Source organism: Siphateles boraxobius, unplaced genomic scaffold, assembly GCF_051911475.1.
Source record: "Siphateles boraxobius isolate OS27281-9 unplaced genomic scaffold, OSU_SipBor_1 25, whole genome shotgun sequence".
In the NCBI taxonomy this organism is placed as follows: Eukaryota; Metazoa; Chordata; class Actinopteri; order Cypriniformes; family Leuciscidae; genus Siphateles; species Siphateles boraxobius.
Window position 1 is genome coordinate 24,839,327 of NW_027508866.1, and position 19,541 is coordinate 24,858,867.

A 19,541-nucleotide genomic window follows, 5' to 3' on the forward strand; every position below is an offset into this window, starting at 1 on the left:
GACTTTCCAGCTCATTTAGAAAGTGAATTCATAAAGATGTGTACCACATGACAAACCACCATCAAATGCCTATTGAGGACTCACTGTTTCATATCAACCACAGTCTTTCCCCTTTTGCTTTCTCAGATATCAACAACACATTTCCTCTAAAAGCTATTATTTGGAGAACAAACAACTAAGTGTGGGTCTTTTGCAACTTGGCTGCACTGACAGTATCACAGTCTATTATTATAATGCAGACTAAGTAAAAAACAATGGCTTTGGAACCACAGTAGTGGTAACAATATTGGTCTCTGACCATTGTGAAATAAATCCATAACAATTGTGCACTTATAAGTTTGCCAAGTAAAATAGCCAAATATTTATAAATTGGATATTTCCTCAAGGCCTTACAAATTACATATAACACAATACAAATTCATGCTTATTTTAGCTTAGGGAAGGGTGTGACCAAATATTTGAGGTAGGGGTGGACCAAATATATTAAGCTTCAGAATGCGCCATTGACAAAAAAAAATCAAAATGTTAAAATTGTTTAACCACAAATCTAAATATAGGAATACATGTGTCAATTGTAGTGATGGCCCTAAACTCAAGAAACAAACACCTGTAATGGTCAATAAATGAAATATATATATTGTTCATGCTCTTTGAAAAATAACAGTTATTTCAAGTGCAATCTTTAACTTTGCAATTAGCATACAGTATTGAGCCAATATGATCTGTATACAGTATATAAAAAGTAATATATGAACATGACCAGTATTCATATGGAAGTTGATCTACTTTCACAAGATGTTCTCTACACAATAGCAAGTGTTTGCACATTGACTAATTCCTCTTCCTCTTTCCCTCTTGTCAGTATGTCCGCTCAGTTACAACTGAGGTACTTGTACAATGCTTGTTTCAAAATTCATTGTGCCTTCATTTGTGTTGTTGCATGTTTTAATGTGGGGAGTTGTAGCAGTGCCGAATACTTTGACACATATAATGTGTTTCCAAGAAATAATTGTCTTTTGTGTCGAATCATTGCGTCATTCATTACATATGGATCCACATTTTGAACAAGTCAAAGTATTTGTACCTACATGATCAGTGCAGTGCCAATTTTAATTCACATGAATCTCGTGTCAAAGAACTACGAACTTACAAGTCCAGTCTTCATTTGAGCATTTTACCACCTCCATTCAGAGTTCTAATATTTCAGCTCTTTGTATTGTATATTTTACATAATATTCAAGTTATTTGAGAACTTCGGATTGGACATTTAGTTTCGTTGGAATAAGACACAATGGGTGTAACACTTGGCACCAGTTTTTACTTTTAAAACAGCATGACTGTTCTCTTTTCTGCTTTATTGTTTCTGCTTTCATGCTGTGTTTGCACTTGTTTTGTGTGTTGTGCTGTTTATATCTAAAGCTGTTTTGGACTGTCAGAACCAAACCCAGCATGAAACTGTTTGGAACAGGTGGGGTCTAAAACGGTCCATCTGATGTGTATGTTTGCACATGTGTATTGATATTTTTTGTTCTGTTAACTAAGCTCTTAACTAAATCATTGATATTGGCTTTACTCCTTTTTTGGTTCTCAGGGTAAATAATGTAGCCTGCTTATCTAACACGGTATAGTATGGTAATGTAAAATCTCATATCTCCCAGCCCTTCTACAACATACTTTAAATTTTAAAGCTCAGATCACATATTTTCTAAGAAAAATCATGATTCAAGTCATAATATAAAGATATAAAGACTTTATATTAGGTGTCATTAACTACAATGTACTTATATTAAAATATATATATATATGTTTTTGGTGCAATGTACTTATTGTGTTGTGGTATTGCAAAACACTTTTTCTGCTATTGAGTTGGGATACGTGTAAGATTAGGGATAGGTTTAATGGGTTAAGATGTAAGGGAAGGTCAACAGTGTAATTATAGATGTAAGTGCATGAAGATATTTTTAAATATAAGTAGTGTAAAATCATGTATGTATACAAGAGCATTGTATCAAATGATTAATTTAAATGTAGGTACATAGTAGTTAAAGACACTCAATATAAATTGGGACTGATAAAACAACATTATAAGTTAACATCAGTTTATGTTGATGTTATGTTCCCTTGTTGCGCAAGAGAAATCGGTTACACTTTATTTAGATGGTCCATATTAGACATTCTCTAATTTTGCACCTACATGTCAACTAACTCTCAGAGTATTAGTAGACTGTTAGGTTAGGGTTAGTAGAGTAAGTTGACATGTAGTTGCAAAGTTACTCATAGTCCGTATAATATCTGTTGAGAAGCATCAAAATAAATTGTTAGCAGATATTTAGCAGACAGTCTACTAATACTCTAATGAGAGTCAGGCCCTGTTTACAGCTGGTATTAAGATGCATTTTGGTCGATCGGATCACAAGTGGACGACGCTAATACAGTTGTAAACAGGGTCTAAAACTATTTGAGCTTGTCCACTTTTGACACTTCCAGAGGTAGTGGAAATCGCATTCAACCGGATTGCTTTCGTACTGTAAACACTCATGTGGTCGAATGTGTTCAAACAGCCACAATAGACCGTCTTCTCTTCGGCTACTGATCTAATGCGTAAACATTATAAGAAGAGCGCTAGCCAGACGGGACTTCAGCTTTGTCGGCTGGAGACCCAAGTTTGGTTTGAAAATGAAAAACATACCAAGCACAATGTTCTCTCTCCATTCCTGATTTCTAAAACTGTGTTCGGCTGGTCTTCGGCTGTCAGAGCAGAAACTAAAGCTGATGCTCTCCGTGTGTTTCTCTCTCGTCTCCGGTTGCGTTCATATGTAAATTGCGCGAGCTTATTTTGTCCATTAGATCGAAAGATCTGGAAAAAGCCCATACATTTACCCGCCAGTAGACCCTCCCCTCGAAGGAATCAAGACAAAAGTGGTTAAAAGTGGACAAAAGGGACGGATTAAAACACCAGGTATAAACAGGAATGTGTCTCCCTCGTCTACTTGTGATCTGATCGACCAAAACACATCTAAATTCCAGGTGAAAACAGGATTTTAGTGACATACTTATAGAATGTGTCTAAAGTGGACCATGTTATTCGGGAAACTTCTTCTTAACATGTTTTCTATTATCACTGTGAATATATCATTATAACATTTGAAACAACTTTGAATAACAGACATTGTTATGTTTATCTTCAGGTTCTGGAGGCAACGCGCGTGACTCGCAGAAAAAGTAACATGGCCCTCCGGTGGGAAGCAGGAATCTACGCCAACCAGGATGAGGCTGAGGAAGATGAGGAGGAGGAAGAGGAGGAAGAATAAACTAAACCTTCTTTCTATACCGAAAAAAAAAAACGAGAAAGAGAGAAAACAAAGGGAAACTGTGCAACGGGACAAACACGAGTATTTATTGGGAATTCACCCCTCTCTGAAGATTTGTTCTTTCTGTTTCTGGGGAACGAACGGGACATAACTTTCTCTCGACAGTGAAGACCAGAGATACTATAACACTTTACATTTCCACTACCAAGATATAGCTTTTTCTTTTGTGCTGATACGTTTTAAGAAAGTGGAATGTGCAAAGACAAGTATCACATTTTTTGAGGCTTTGGGATTTTTGGCATTAATGCTGCAGCTTAGCAAATCACCACGTTGAATTTATACTACCCAAACATAAAGATGTTACCGTGCAGTTAAGGACATGGGAAAAGAATAAAAAAAATTGGATAATATTTTGTTATTAGTTGAAGGAAATTGGATGAATCTGATTTCATCCTAGATTATGGACATTTCAACTTTACTCAATGTGTCTTGCAGTGTCCGAAAGGGCAAAATACTGTTATTTGGTTTCCTGGTAATTACATTTTCACTTGATCTTGATTGCAGCCTATAGAGATAGGAACTCAAATCATTCTCTTGATATTGCCATATTGTTCAGAGAGAAACATTAATGAGGTGGACAAAGGAAAGTAGGGCACAGACATATAACCTTGAAAGACGAGGTCTGTAAGAGCAAACTCTTCACCCAGACCAACATAACAATACATCGAAGCAGAAGTGGTAATAACTTCCAGAGGTGCTCATGGCTTTTTATAAGCAGCGGATGAATTCTCCATTGACAAAAGACAGGAAATGTATGTGAAATGAAGCTTTAGGATGTTATTGCTGTTTGCAGTTGAAGGCACCTGTGTGTGGCTTGAAGTTATAGCCTCAGACATGATGTGGTACAGAACATTTAATGGATGATGTAGATTTTTTTGGGAATGTTTATGTTGTGTTGTGTTACGTGTAGGGCAGAACAGCAAAAGCAGTGCCTTTAAAGTGCTCCTGTTGTGTTATTTTAAAGGTTCTTAATCTTGTTTTGGATGTCTCCCACAACAGGTTTACATGCATCAAAGGTCAAAAAACACTTTAATCTTTAATTTTCTCATAATATGCATTTCAGTACCAGCTCTTTTCTCACAATGTCTGCAATGGTTCGATAAAGGATTCAGTCTCTCTAAACCCCTCCTTTCTAAGAGTCTACTCTGCTCTGATTGGTCAGATGACCCAGTCTGTTGTGATCGGTCTACTCTGCTCTGATTGGTCATATGACCCAGTGTGTTGTGATTAGAGCTGCACGATTATCACAAAAATCATAATTGCCGATTATTCCCTTGAAATTGTAATTGCGATAATTAATTACGATTATCACAATTTACATTGAATATATATAGGCGTATTATAATACATGTTTACACAAAAATTGTTAACACACACACACACACACACACAAGTACTGTCCCCCTTTACTTAACATACACATCAATTGTAAGAATGACTAATAGTAAAGACTACTAATAGATAAACATTAGGACTATGCTAAAGCAATTAAATAGCAGTCCCAAACTTGTTTTTGGTAATACAATGTTGATATGAGCCACCACAGTCATTTAAAAATATAAAAAATAACACAAAGTGAAAATAAAGTGCCATTTTTGGGGTTATGGTAACGACAGTTACCATGGTGAATACACAATACTAACAATAACTGTTTAATGAAACAGCTCCTGGTGAATAGAATGAAAATCATACCTGCATTCAAATCCTTCTCAGCTAACACGTGACTTATTGGTATTTTACTTTTATTCCGTGACTTACTAATTTACATTGTAACGACGTTGCTCGTACTTTCTTTTGCAGTTTATACAGTGAAGCGAAACACAGCGCACGCCGCCGCATTTGCGCGTGCAACTGAAGAGTGCGCGCTACGAGCACAGTATAACGGCTGACAGGACAGTATGGTCCGTTTTTCTGAGGTGAAAGTCTTTTTATTTCAGCGTACACTTATGTCACTGCCTGGTATGTCATATTGTGCTGGGTTTTCTGAAGTAGTCGTGATTCGCCTCTCATAACTTAATTATGCTCTAAACACACACACGCAGAGTGGATTTTATTTTGTAATCGCGGCTTTGAACGATTCGTGGCATCCGTAATCGTAATCGCGATTAGAAAATCGATTAATTGTGCAGCCCTAGTTGTGATTGGTTTACTCTGCTCTGATTGGTCAGATGGCGCAGTCTGTTGTGATTGGTCTACTCTGCTCTGATTGGTCAGATGGCCCAGTCTGTTCTGATTGGTCTACTCTGCTCTGATTGGTCAGATGACCCAGTGTGTTGTGATTGGTCTACTCTGCTCTGATTGGTCAGATGACCCAGTGTGTTGAGATTGGTCTACTCTGCTCTGATTGGTCAGATGACCCACTCTGTTGTGATTGGTCTACTCTGCTCTGATTGGTCAGATGGCCCAGTCTGTTGTGATTGGTCTACTCTGCTCTGATTGGTCAGATGACCCAGTGTGTTGTGATTGGTCTACTCTTCTCTGATTGGTCAGATGCCCCAGTCTGTTGTGATTGGTCTATTCTGCTCTGATTGGTCAGATGACCCAGTGTGTTGTGATTGGGCTACTCTGTTCTGATTGGTCAGATGACCCAGTTTGTTGTGATTGGTCTACTCTGCTCTGATTGGTCAGATGGCCCAGTCTGTTGTTATTGGTCGACAGCTTACAGCACTTGTCGGAAACCAAACATTCATTATCATATTTGAACTACAGTGTTTGAGGGTCAAAGTAGATGTTTTTCACGTTCAGCCAATGAAGAGCATAGCCTGGCATTATGAAAATATGTTACTCCTTTACATAGGTTTGAGCAGGAAGTAAGTCTAGTATTACTGACGACTCGTTTCAGGCAGTTCAGAATCAGTTTTTTTCTTTTGGGAGACAATAACTTTATTTATCTGTACTTTGATCTTTGAAACTTTGCAGACCTTTTATATTCACAAACAGCCATATTACAGATTACATGAAAGGTAATATTTGAAAAAGCATAATAGGGGCACTTTAATGCAGAAATGAAGAAAAGAACAATGATATGAATAATAAAGATAGCTCAAGACTTCACTGTGCTTATTGTTTAATTGATTTTTTAATAAATCATAATTTCTCTTTTTGGCATTTTTAAAGCCATTACCAACAGAATTTTTAAACACAATACCATTATTTAACACAGTTAAAACATATATTGATACAAATGTACAAATTAATATCTGAAATAATGTCTTTTTTTGTTGTTGTTTATTCTTTTTTTTCATTGTTTTTAAAAACATTTGGCAATATAAAGGATGTTAGGTGGAAGAACAAGCATCTATAGGCCTACAGGTCACTGACGTCAGTGATGGACAAACAGCGTGAAGGAAACAAAGAGGACTAAAACATGGACAATTACTCTTGTAATTTTAATCTTTGACTTCTAATTTTTGCCTTTGGCCTGATGCACTTATCAAGCCATAAATGAAGACAATCCCACAAGCATCATTCAAAAAACGTGGCTTTGATGTTTTGTATACTCCACATATAATATATAGTATTACAAAGAAAAAAGTATTTAATGGACATGCTGTCCTTTAATGAGTACATGAAGTATTTGTAGTCTCTGGTTAAGAGTGGTGTATGGTATATATTGCATAGTTTCTCAAATTGCAGGCAAAAAAAGACAAACTAGAAACTCTATAACAGTTATGCATTGTTATAATGTGTGGGTGTCATATAAAGTTACACCTATTCAGAATTATAAATGTTTCTGCAGAAGGTGCATCAACTTTATTTAATGGATGAAAACAGATGTTTGTTGATCTCTGGATACTGACTTTCTTAGGTGTTTTGATGCTTAATGTGAGATTGTGTGAAGATCATCAGTTTTACTCAGAGCAGGATGTTGGATTTTTACTTGGATTCTTTGATATGAGATGATTATTGTTGGTGAACAAATAATTTGAATTTTATAAGGGGGAAATATTTTTATTTGAGCAGTGAGATATATGCAGTGTTCCTAAAAATGGAAAATAGTTTTGGAAAAAAATGACTGGTGTTTAGTACTATTACTGCACATTTATTCATATATACTGTGTTGTGTGTATTTGAGGGCCAAGTATGCCATATAATATTATATGCATTTTAAGAGGTTTTCATTAGTTTGTTTAGGTGCTGTAGGTGACATTTCTAGCACAGAGTAGTTAAAGTATTGAACGTGATGCTGACAGGTTTTGCATCACGAAATGTGCAGCATTCAAATGAAATGTAAAGCCAGCTTTAGTTCACTAAAGATGGCATGCTTTTGTACTATAATGTATGAGAAATGGACAAAAATGGTTGTTTTACCTCATGAAGTTAAGTTATAAGAAACAAGCCAATGTTCAAATCTGTGATATAACAGGATTCCTACGGCATAGGATGGTGGCCAAAATTGCTTTAATGTACAATACCAGAGGAAAAAGAAACCATTAGAAATTGAGCAATGTTGCAGTTGTTGATGTGTAAAGCATCAGCCTTTGAGGACATCTGGGGAAAGCATTGCGATCATACTAGCGAAATGTTTATTGTCAATGGTGTAGTGATATATAAAGCACAGCTCACACAGAAGTCACTTTCAAACTAAGCACATTTCTGTTGGTAAATGCAGTGAATTCGTGACCAGTTTTAACCCGTTGCAAATTCTTGATTGTGTAAATTCTTATTGAAATGACTGGATTTAATCCCCACCTTTACCGTTGTTCAGCGAAACCTGATCTTACTGGAAAGCATAACTTTTTTACGGGATGGGGATTTCGTGTGAATTTGTATGTTTTGAATCGTACAAATAATATAGGATTTTTAAAGGAAACTCATTATGAAGGACCAGCCCTAACCCCGCCCCTAAGCTTAACCGTCATTGGTGTTTAAATATCTTACGAATTAGCCACCAATTACCTAAAATAGTAATGAATTTGTGAAATGACGTCATGTCTGATATAGCCTACAGTCATTTGAATAGGAATAAATTGTATGGAAACTTGTTTCAGTTACCGAATAATAAATTTGCGACTTTTTATTCTCAGAATTTTGAGAATAACTCGCTATTGCCAGAAAAATGTCAGAATTGTGAGTTTTTTTCCAGAATTGTGACTTTATATCTCGCAGTTTGAACTTTATAACTCAGAATTGTGAGTTTTTATCACAATTCTGAGGAACAAAACGTCAGAATTGCAAGATAGCCTATAAATTTGCAAGTGTGAGCAAAAAATGCCAGAATTGACTTTTTTACTCAGAATTGTGAGTTTTCTCAGAATTGTGACTTTATATATCGCAGTGTGGACTTTATAATTCATAATTGTGAGTTTATATCACAATTCTGAGGAAAAACGTCAGAATTGCAAGATTGCCTATAAATTTGCAAGTGTGAGGAAAAAAATGCCAGAATTGACTTTTTCTCGGAATTGAGAACTTTATAGCTCACAGTTCAGATTTTTTTCTCAGAATTGTGAGATATAAACCCGCAAATGCGAGTTATAAAGTCTGAGTTAATCAGAATTGCGAAATTGTGAGTAAAAAAGAATTGGAATTGTCAGATAAAATGGTTTCCCGCAATTACTTTTTTTTTATTGTGTGGCAAAACAAGGAGGAAAAATTTACACATGCAGATTTTATTCGCTTTTAAGTTATGCAAATTCACTGTATTGAGCAACAGAAAGTAACTTTGTGAGCGGGTACTTCCATATTGACGAAAGACCGTTTAGCTAATGAAATTTCTTGTTTTTTTTGTTTTTTGTATCGCTAATGTAACCGCAAATGTGTTCAACTACAAATATATGCCTTCTTTAGATTTCTAGTCAAGCGTTTGCCAGTGTCCGTGTGCATGACAATTACTGTGTCTGCAATAGATTTTTTGTTTCATTGTCTCAGTTTCACAGAATACAGAACACAGAAGAAAAAAACTTGCCTTCAATGAAATCACAAGTATTGCTTTTTTTCCACAATTTGAACCAAGTAAACAGTGTTTTTTTTATTTTACTTTTGAAGTAACACCAAAAATATGTTTGCTCTTGTTGTTTTAAATAGTTATTATTACAAATCCATTTGCAATTGCTTTCTTAAAAGGTTTAATGAGTGTTCTAGTTCCCTTCGGGAAAAAACAAGGGAATATTGATACATGTGATAATGCAATCATGCTTTCAAAACCCCTCTTTTGACATGTTAACCACTTAGCCTATTGTATGTTAATATTCTGCTTATATTGTTTTATAGTAATTGTAAGTCTCACTCTTACACATATATATATAATTATTTTCTCATTAAAAAGAAAATGTGTAAAACGTCTCTATTCTTGACTCCATCTAAATGTATCAAAATCTGTGAAAATGTGATAGCATAAGAATTTAAGCTGTAACCATTCAAATTCCATTGTGTGATTAATAAAGAGCAGGTGATTTCTGCTGGATTTTTATGTATGTCCACCTACTCAAATCAAAATTAGTGAGAAGGTGAGCATATGGCATATACTTGCATGATTATAGACTACACTCATGAGTGCAGTCTTTTATAATTTTTTTACACTTTAAATCTGCTCTATATAGGCTACCTAAAAAAGCAATATTTACTGGTGGGTTTTAAAAGTAAAAAACTAACATTTTCAATTTCAGTTTGTTCCTCACACAAAACTAGTGTATGACTTCAGAAGACATGCACTCACATAAGTGTCATGGACTATTATGGAGATTTTATGTTGCATTTCGTCCAACTTTAAGCGTAACTTCTAAAAAAGAGCAGCACCAACATTCTTCAGAATAATAGCCAATAGTATCTTCATGTGTCATAGATTGACTATTATTATTATTATTATTATTATTATTATTATTATTATTATTATTATTATTATTATTAGGTGGAGGACTGTCTCTTTAAGAAAAAAAAATTCCTCATGACATGAAATGAGTTCACATTGACTAATCCTCTACTTGAGATCTTGTTTGACTGGTTCACACAAAACCAAACAGGTATTGCATCATTTGGTGATGCAATGGTGATTTATCTTTCTACAAATCTTCTCCTTTTTTGACTTTTTAAGAAGCAAATGTAAGCAGGCTACGTTATAGCTATAAAACAAATATTTAAGTCCTCATTAAATAGACAGTAGGCCTAAATGTGTTATTGTGTAGCTGAAACATGACTAACCACTGAAAGTATTTCAGTATGCAACTTCCCTATAGCAGAATGACGCGATGACCCAGAGAGTTTGAGCTCTTGTAGTGTATCGACTCTGATCAAACACGTTTTTGTTACTTTTTATTACTTTCATCAACTTTAGGATGTCCTTCCGTAAATACATCGCGCCTCTAGTATTCTGTGCCCAAGTGGCCAGCTCGTTTTTTGACACCGCTCTCCAAATGGTCGTTAAAGAGCGATGCTCAAACGCCACGGACCGGGACAGCGAGCAGAAAGCGATTACTAACTTCAACATGACCTTTAATATGCTGCTCAAGTTCATACCGATCGTGCCAGCGATCATTCTGGCAAAGGTTGGAGACAAAGGTTACAGGAAAGTGCCAATAGCTGTTCCTCTGGTGGGTTACTTCGTGTCCAGGGCTTTGCTCCTGTTGGACATCGCGCTGGGATGGCCTCTCCAGGTGTTGTACGCGGTGCCGGTAATCTACGGGCTGTGCGGCGGGTTCGCGTCCTACTGGGCCGGAGTGATGGCGCTGGTGTCGGTGAGCTCGGGGGAAGATGACCGGTCCGTGCGCATCATGAGGACCGAGCTGGTGTACGGGATCGCCGGGTTCATTGGCAGTCTGGCTTCTGGTCACTTATTTGACCTCTATATTGTAGATCTCAAACAAGGAGTTATTTTATCTGGTTTGAGTGTGCTGCTGTATTTAATCTGCCTGCTCTATGCGACATTTATCCTGCGGGTCGATCATGCCTCAGAAAGGCAGGAGCGACGGGAGAGTTTGGGGATCTTAAACCAGGAAACCCGTGATAAAATAAAGATCGCCTTGCTGTTCGCCAGTGGGATCTTGTATGATATCGCAGTGGCGGGAGGGATGGAGATGTTGGCCGCGTATGTGCTGAAAGACCCGCTGAACTGGGGCGCGACTGAGGTGGGCTATGGGAACGCAGTGGGATCCCTTCTCTTCATCACCAGTTTTGTGGGTGTGAAGATGTTCACAAGATGTTCAGTTAAAGATGAAAGCATGATCATGGTCGGGATGGTGTCTTTCGCAGTTGGGATTTATTTCATGGCATTTGTGACCACAACTCCAATGTACTTTTTGGGTAAGTTGCAGCCTAACATTCAGCTACTTGACGCTAGGCCTACTTGAGCTTCACGGTACACTGTAAAAAAGTGTTCAGTTAACTTAATTAATAATTTTAAGGCAACGGGTTTACCTACTAATGTTTTTTTTATTTTTTTTATTAAAGTAGGGAAGACCAGGTATGGTTGTAACACTTTTTGCTTCAGTAACTATAACTCACTGAATTTTATAGCAAGAGTTCTCAAATGTTTATACAAAGTACCCACATTTGTTCACTACAAATGGCACCAATTTAATCCCCTACAAGAATATCACAAACCTCGTGAGTTGGTGTCAAATACATACTGTACCTATGTTACAACCTACCCCAATACCGGGGTAGGCTGTAACACATGCTGGGGTAGGGGTAAGTTGTAACAATTACACAAAATAAGCTAAAATGGATGCCACACTATGATATGCTTCAAAAACAGGTTTATTGCCATAAAAGAACAGTCTCACTCCCTCTATGGAACAGACTGTCTGATTAACTTGTGTGTGTGTGTGTGTGTGTGTGTGTGTGTGTGTGTGTATGTGTGTGTGTGTGTGTGTGTGTAATTGTGTCTACTTGAACGAATTTACTTTAACAGTATACTTGATAAACATATTACAATTTCTAACAAAAAACTATATGTGTGTGTGTGTGTGTGTGTGTGTGTGTGTGTGTGTGTGTGTGTGTGTGTGTGTGTGTGTGTGTGTGTGGGTGTGTGTGGGTGCGTGCGTGCGTGCGTGTGTGCGTGTGTGTGTGTGTGTGTGTGTGTGTGTGTGTGTGTGTGTGTGCAGTGGCGTCATGCCCATTCAAAGTTATTTTTCCTCCCTGATATTTTTTTTTGTCACAACTTTATTCCTATTATGATCCATAATTACCAGAGCCTATAACGACTCAAATGTATTCTTCTGGTTGTGTAATAAATCGGTCAGCATCAGCCCGCCCCTTTTTCCTAATATGGTGTCTGTGTGTATCAAATCTAGAGTGCTACGCGCGTAAAATCTTTGCTGTGTATGTTCAAGCAAATCACACTCACTCGTCTCGCACGTTGAGCTGGCAATGTTTTACAGATGGTCTTGAAGTGTTAAGTGGGCAAAGCAACAAATCGGCATTGAATTAGTTATCGGATGATATTAAAAGGTAGTGGGATTATTTGTGGTTGACCTGGAAATTTTAACTTGATCAAAAAGTTATGGATTTCATATTAGCTGCGAATTCAGAGCATTAACTTAAGTTGTGTCAGTGTAACGTTATGGATAGCTAGCCTAGTCTAACCGTAAACTAGTTGGCTGACGTTACTGCCTGCCATACAAAGCCAATAAGCCATAGTAGGTTAAATGTACAAGTTACAAGTTACTAGCTTTTCTGTTAGCTCATAAATCAGGCCTACTCTTTACAAGTTCCTTATTTAAAATATATTAATGAGCAGTGTAACTACAGTATTTCAATGATTTTACTAAATTAAGGTTACATAATACATTTGATTTGATTACTTTTTTACATTTCGTTCAAATATTAACCATTTTCAAATAAACGTTATTCAGTGTCAGTCAGCACTGAAATCTGTCAAACTTCTTTCAAAGTCCTTTATCACATATTAATATTAAAATAACTTAATTTCAGAGCATCACAAAGTCAGACCTCAGCACCTTTATGTACCTTTAATGTAAGATCGTTCTTAGGTCACATATACCAATTTAAAATCATAACATAAAAACGGCAATGGTAGGCCTACTGTTTTTAAAATCATGTTTAGTAGGCCTAATAATACAGTAAGTGTGTGTGTAAACATGCTTTAATGAAGTAGACTTCAGAAGCTTTTAAATTTGAGCTTACAGTTCTTTCATCAACCTGTCTTTTACTTAAACTTACAAAATAGATACTTTAACTTTAGTCCTCAGATAGAGGAGGGTTGCTGCTAGCTCCGTTAAGGTATTTCTGTCCCTCCCAAACTGCATTGAAATGGTATGTTTAGCAGCCAGAATTTAAAAAATGTCAGGGGGAGAAACCCCCTGAACCCTCCTAACATGATCCATATCACCCGTCAGAAAACAATTGCAACCTCTCGGATTGTGCCCCCCCCCCAGAATTTTGGCTTGCATGACGCCCCTGTGTGTGTGTGTGTGTGTGTGTGTGTGTGTGTGTGTGTGTGTGTGTGTGTGTATGTGTGTGTGTGTGTGTGTGTGTGTGTGTGTGTGTGTGTGTGTGTGTGTGTGTGTGTGTGTGTGTGTGTGTGTGTGTGTGTCTTAATCAGAGTCACAGTGCTTACAAATGAATGCCGGTAACCCTGGAGTGCAAGCTTTGTGGGCCCAGAGACTGCATAGGGTCCCATGTACCTTTTCAGCTGATCTAAATGACTTGCCCTTCTGTAAGGGCATTCTGTAAAAATATTAAAATCAATCAGTTGTATGATAGGGGATGGTTGTGACACTTTTTCAAGAAGTGTTACAACCCACCCCACCCCTGTCAGTCACTGTTTAGCTAGCTGTATTAGCTTACTGGTTTGAAATTAGCAGGGGAAAACTGCATCACATGTTGGCTAAGAAACTACATTTTAATATAATATAAGTCAAACTATTGTATCTGCAATAGTTTAGATACTAGACAAAAAATAGTCTTGGTCAAAAAATTTACTTTCTTACCTCAAAATCATTTTGTTCTCTATAAATTCAAAATGCATCGGTTTCCAGACTTGACAACCACCATGCAGTATCAGGGAGGAAGTATGTAAATACTGAAATGATTACATGACTCCTATCTTATCCCTAAGTGGTAGAAATGGTGGTGTTACAACTCTCCCTGTGTTACAACCATACTCGGTCTCCTATAAACTTAATGCTTAATTGAAAAAAAAAAATAAGTTGAACTTGACAGTTCCACATTACATAATTTTTTCGATTAAGCATGAAGTTTATTTAGGCTACTTAAAAAATGGAGGAAACCCATTGCCTTAGAGTTATTACGTTAGGTCAACTGACCACTTTTTACAGTGTAATATATTTGATCAAATACCATTAAATGTAAAACTGTTTGGTCACACTTTAGATTAGGGGTCCAATTCTCACTATAAATTATTTATTAGTTATGACTTTTGCCTCAATAAATTTTAATTACTGCTTAATAATAGTTAGTAATGTAGTTGTTAAGTTTAGGTATTGTAAGGATGTAGAATATGGTCATGCAGAATAAGGCATTAATGTGTGCTTTATAAGAACTAATAGATATTGCATGCTAGTTAGCAACTAGTTAATAGTGAGTCCAGTTAAACCCCAAACTAAAGTGCTACCACTGTTTTATAAAAGTTTTATAAAAGTCTAAATATCAAACATGTTGGGTTACTTCAATAAATGCAAATAAGCAATCATTAAGAGTCAGGAAAGGTAAATCTGGAAACAGTGCACATGCTCAGGTGTTAAGGTGTATTACATTTTGAATATAAAAAGCCACCAAAGCTTGTAATTTTCCTGACAACAAAGTATAAAAGTTTTATATAAATAGATCAGCATTTTAAAACATAAAATGTAATCAGTAATAATGTATGCTGCCTTAAATATTAAACATTTATCAAAGTTTCACGACATTTCTAACTATATTGACTAAAGATCTTTTGAGCATGATGTAATAATATTGTTAATAATAATAATATTATAAATGTTGCTGTCCCACTTTATATTAGGTTGGGAGATAGGGGTACGGTTAGATTAAAGGGTCTGTTTAGTGTACAGGGTAGTTTAATACACACATGTAATTAATTACTTTAAATGTAAATACAATGTAACAACAGTTACCGACCACCTAAGTAACAAAGTAGCCTATAGTCTATCAGTTTTATTTCGAGACATCTAATATAAATTGGGTCCAATGTTAGGTGTTGATTGTGTGAACCCTGTATACTAATTGTTGAGTCTCTTACTACAGAGTAAATTTCTAAAGTTTACTTACAACACAGCTAGAGGATTATTAAAGCACATTAACATGGACTACAGACTACACCACATTATCAAAAGCACATTTAAACTGGAATCCAATAATAATTCCTTACAGGAAGAATTTACATGAGAGGCTGCCATTAAGTGTAAAATTGCTAAAACCAGGAAGTCTCTATAAATAGTTTTACTACAGTGACTTGGTATTGTCCTCTGATCTGAGCTTTTGTTCTTGTCTTCTTTAGCTCGCTCTGTCACTCTGTTTGCTCTGATTCCAATGCCCACCATTCGCTCACTGCTCTCCAAACAGGTCAAGGGATGCTCATATGGTAGGTTTCCATTCTTTATTCTGTCAGTTAGAGTTGTGTGTCTGCATAAGGTGCTGCCGAAGACAGACTTTATGAAACACCAAACTTTTCTAAAATGTAAATTCAGACCTCAATGTACCCTTGTCACATTTCATTTCAAATGTTTGTTCATGTAGCTATGCTGTGAAGACTATCTGATCTGATGTGTTCAGAAAATGAAGTGAAAACAAAACAGCCAAAAACAGAAGAAGTGAAACTGTGTCACTGTGTTCACAGTTGGAGGCCACTAGAATATTTGTAATTCTTTCTTGTGGTAACAATAAGTAGCTTTACAGGCAAGTGTAAAATGTTTACTTCTGTCCTGGTTGTTTTCTGGTGATGTTATCAGTGTTCTGACTGACCCAGCTGGTGTTAGTATTGTCATTGATTACAGTTGTACACACAATAAGTGAAATTAATTAAGCTGGCTGAGGTGACAAGGAGTCCTGTCTTTGACAGGTTGAGCTAGAGTTTGATAGATAAGTACAGTAGGGGGCCAAAAACCGAACCCTGAGGCACTCCAGTTGTCAGCTAATGGGATAATGATGATTTACTCAAAACACTTGAAACACCACAGGCAACAGGTAAAAGGCATGGTGTAAATGTAATGAAAACTCAGCCCAAACATGTAGGCCTATGATACCTTTTACTAACCAAAGCAAAATGTTTTGTAACCAAGGTTTGAAACAGTGGACCTCACCCTCGTTTATATAATATTATCTTGAAATTGTGCACAGCTGAATGGTGTCAGATCTCAGCTTTCATAAACGCAGGACGCAGCCTAATTAATGTCATTAACGTATAAAAGAGAACCAGTCAACATCCAAATCCTTCACTTGAGAATCGCAAGTAGCAAGAATTGCTTCGGTTTTCAAATCACTCCAAAACTCCGACTCTTTGCACACGGAAGTGTGTTCTCTCCTCAGACCCTGACATGGCACTAAGCACTTTTCCAAATCAAAGACCATTTTTATAAATATGAACGTTGGCATGGATTTTAGCATACTAAGATCAAATCTGTGCGCACATACATTTTATAAATGAGCCCCAGTGTGATGTAAAAAAGCCTTTTTTGCTGAAATCATGTTACTTGACGAGTTTGATAGAACCACTGATTTACAATGAAAAAAAAAACACTTTGTAAATGTTTATCCCAATGTTAAAATACAGTTAGTTACTAAAGATTAACTGTTCAATTGTTATCAGCATACCGTTCAAATCCCATCAGCTAACTATATTAGAGTGCCTCAGGGCTCAGTGCTTGGCCCCCTACTCTTCTGATTTATCATACCCACAGACCTCACCAGCCCTGTTGGTACCGAACCTGTTTAACTAATATGTAGAAGAGATTAAAATAAAGCCATAGTTATGGTGGTGATGGGATGCCAAGCTGAACAAGCTCCTCTCAAACTTTGGTATGGAAATCAACAGCTTAGTAAAACATGTATTTGGTAATTTTCACGAAAAGTTGCTTTTCGTCTCACAGGCATTACCTTTGTCATGCTCCAGTTGTCCTTCAAACTTGCAAGCTTGGTCACCACACCAATCTATACTAAGATCTATCAGACCACACTTGACACCTTACCAGGGTTTGTCTTCATGCTGTCCAGCATCTTCACTGTTCTTTCTATGATACCCATTAGGTAAGCTGAGATTTTTTTTGTCACCCTTTGATATAACAATTAATTCATCATTAAATTCTGATTATAGTTTGGAGAATAGTAAACATTTCTATTGTTTTTTATGCCAAGTATTGTAGGATGTCGCTCTGCAAGACATAATGGATATGAGAGAATTCAAGGGAACTGACAGCATTCAGCCCCAGCAAAGGAGAGACTAAGTCTCTCTCAGAAATGGACAAGTTAACAAGATATGTATATTTGCACTGTAAATAATATGTAGGTTTACACTTATGTTGCAGCTTTTTTATCATTCAGTTGACTAGAAGTCAGTTTAAATAGATAATTTAATAAATAATATTATCTGCTGGAATAGATAATGTTACTTCCTGTTGCACTGTTGTTATACTTTGCATTTGTTGTAATGCAATCTGTGTAGCGTCATGTAGAACACATGACTAATAATGCTGACAATATTTAGTCTTTAGATATTTCAGAAACACTTAATTTTCGAATTGTTAACATTAGCTACATTAGTTAACATGAACACAAAAACATGAAAATGAGTTAACATTTAATAAGATGACTAAACTTTAGGATTTTTCATGTTAACTCATGTTCATGTTAATTTCAACATTTACTACATTATTAAAATCAAGAGTTCTATCTGTAAACATTTACTGGACCTGATCTAACATGAACTAAACATGAACAGCTGAATTTTTATTAACCAACATTAACAAAGATTAATAAATACTGTAACATATGCACATACTTCTTGTTAGTTAATTGAATTAACTAATGGGACCTTATTATAAATTCTTACCAATATTTCTGTACTGCATTGTCAATTTAAAATGGATGACATCTTTTTTCATATTTGTATTGAACAGTTTTTGCAATAAATCATTTTTATGTATTTGTATGATGTATGGATCTTATTAAATATATGCACTGTTTTACACAAAGTGTCTGATGAGTATATTATGAATCATCATTCTTTAATGGCAGTTCACAGTTTTTAGTTCTGCTTGTGCAAAGGCACAAAAACACATTAAAGGAAAATATATATCTTATTAGTATATTAGTTTAATTATTTTTATCACAAATGTCCAATATTAAAAATCCTTTGAGGTAAAGGGTAACAGGACTGATCCGTAAGTAAACATAAGACATTTCATGCTACACGTGATTTATATTTGACAAAAAAAAAACATTAAGCATGTAACATGACAGATTAATGGACCACAATTATTGCAGATTCTGCAGACAATCAGTTGAACGTCATATGATCACGTTTAACCTGTTCTTGTGTAAACTGAATTTAATCATTTCCAGTATTAACAGTATTTTACATCAAAATATACAACATGCATTAAAGCAACAAAAAGTCATATAGCTGCCTTTATAACAAAATGTATTAAATTGAAAATCAACTTAAAAATGAATGGAGCCAAAAGTATAAGGCTGACTGGATGATGGGAGAAGCTCCAGGCCGTGTCTGCACTAAAATTATATGAACTACTAGACCACAAAAAAACAACATAGACATGTAGAAAAGAGCCTTTGCTGCCAGACAGAACATCTATATTCTACCTGGAGGCTTTTCTTCTTGAAAGCATGACGGTGAAAGAGAAGTTCAATTAAACAACACAATGAGAAGAGACCTTGTAACAGAAAAGCCACTGCAGTAACTGCATCTACCAGCAGGTTTCCAAACTGTGCTGAACCTGCGGTCAAACACTAGAGGGCCAGATCTGATTCAGACTGCTCAATGCTACATTACGGATTTCAACATTCATGGAGAACTCACTTCAAATGTCAAAAAAACTAAAAATTATTACAGATTTCCCCCCCAAAAATTATAAAAACGGTGAGAAATTACAAAGGTCAGTGCAGTCCTGACTCTCTGTTCATGAAGTTTGCTTTAAAGGGTTAGTTCACCCAAAAATGGAGATTTAGTCATCATTTACGCATCCACATGTCGTTCCAAACCCGTATTTTTAATGAAATCTGAGAGATTTTGGTCCA

At 36.1% G+C, this 19,541-nt stretch overlaps 2 protein-coding genes across 8 annotated transcripts in view; both read left to right on the forward strand.

The window, feature by feature from the left end:
- The window catches only part of palm2akap2 (PALM2 and AKAP2 fusion), a 151,935-nt gene extending 142,283 nt beyond the window's left edge, over positions 1–9,652 (forward strand). For 3 of the 6 annotated variants that reach the window (XM_077243257.1, XM_077243260.1, XM_077243262.1), the window contains 3 exons: positions 863–886; positions 3,189–4,587; positions 6,009–9,652. In XM_077243257.1, the coding sequence (XP_077099372.1) occupies positions 863–886; positions 3,189–3,311 (147 nt within the window). In that variant the 3' untranslated portion in view covers positions 3,312–4,587; positions 6,009–9,652. The remainder of the gene's footprint in view (positions 1–862; positions 887–3,188; positions 4,588–6,008) is intronic. The other 3 variants (XM_077243261.1, XM_077243259.1, XM_077243258.1) reach the window with 1 other exon arrangement.
- Positions 9,653–10,327: 675 nt separating this feature from the next.
- slc46a2 (solute carrier family 46 member 2) lies at positions 10,328–18,478 on the forward strand. Of its 2 annotated transcripts, XR_013207143.1 has the most exons (5): positions 10,419–11,609; positions 15,790–15,873; positions 16,129–16,187; positions 17,378–17,534; positions 17,643–18,478. XR_013207143.1 is itself a non-coding variant. In XM_077243249.1 (4 exons), exons 1-4 carry the CDS (start codon positions 10,646–10,648, stop codon positions 17,698–17,700), a joined length of 1,263 nt encoding a protein of 420 aa, XP_077099364.1. In that variant the 5' UTR covers positions 10,328–10,645; the 3' UTR covers positions 17,701–18,478. The 2 variants fall into 2 exon arrangements, 1 of the variants encoding a protein (XP_077099364.1); XM_077243249.1 differs by lacking the exon at positions 16,129–16,187 and having other exon boundaries at positions 10,328–11,609.
- Positions 18,479–19,541: the final 1,063 nt, after the last annotated feature.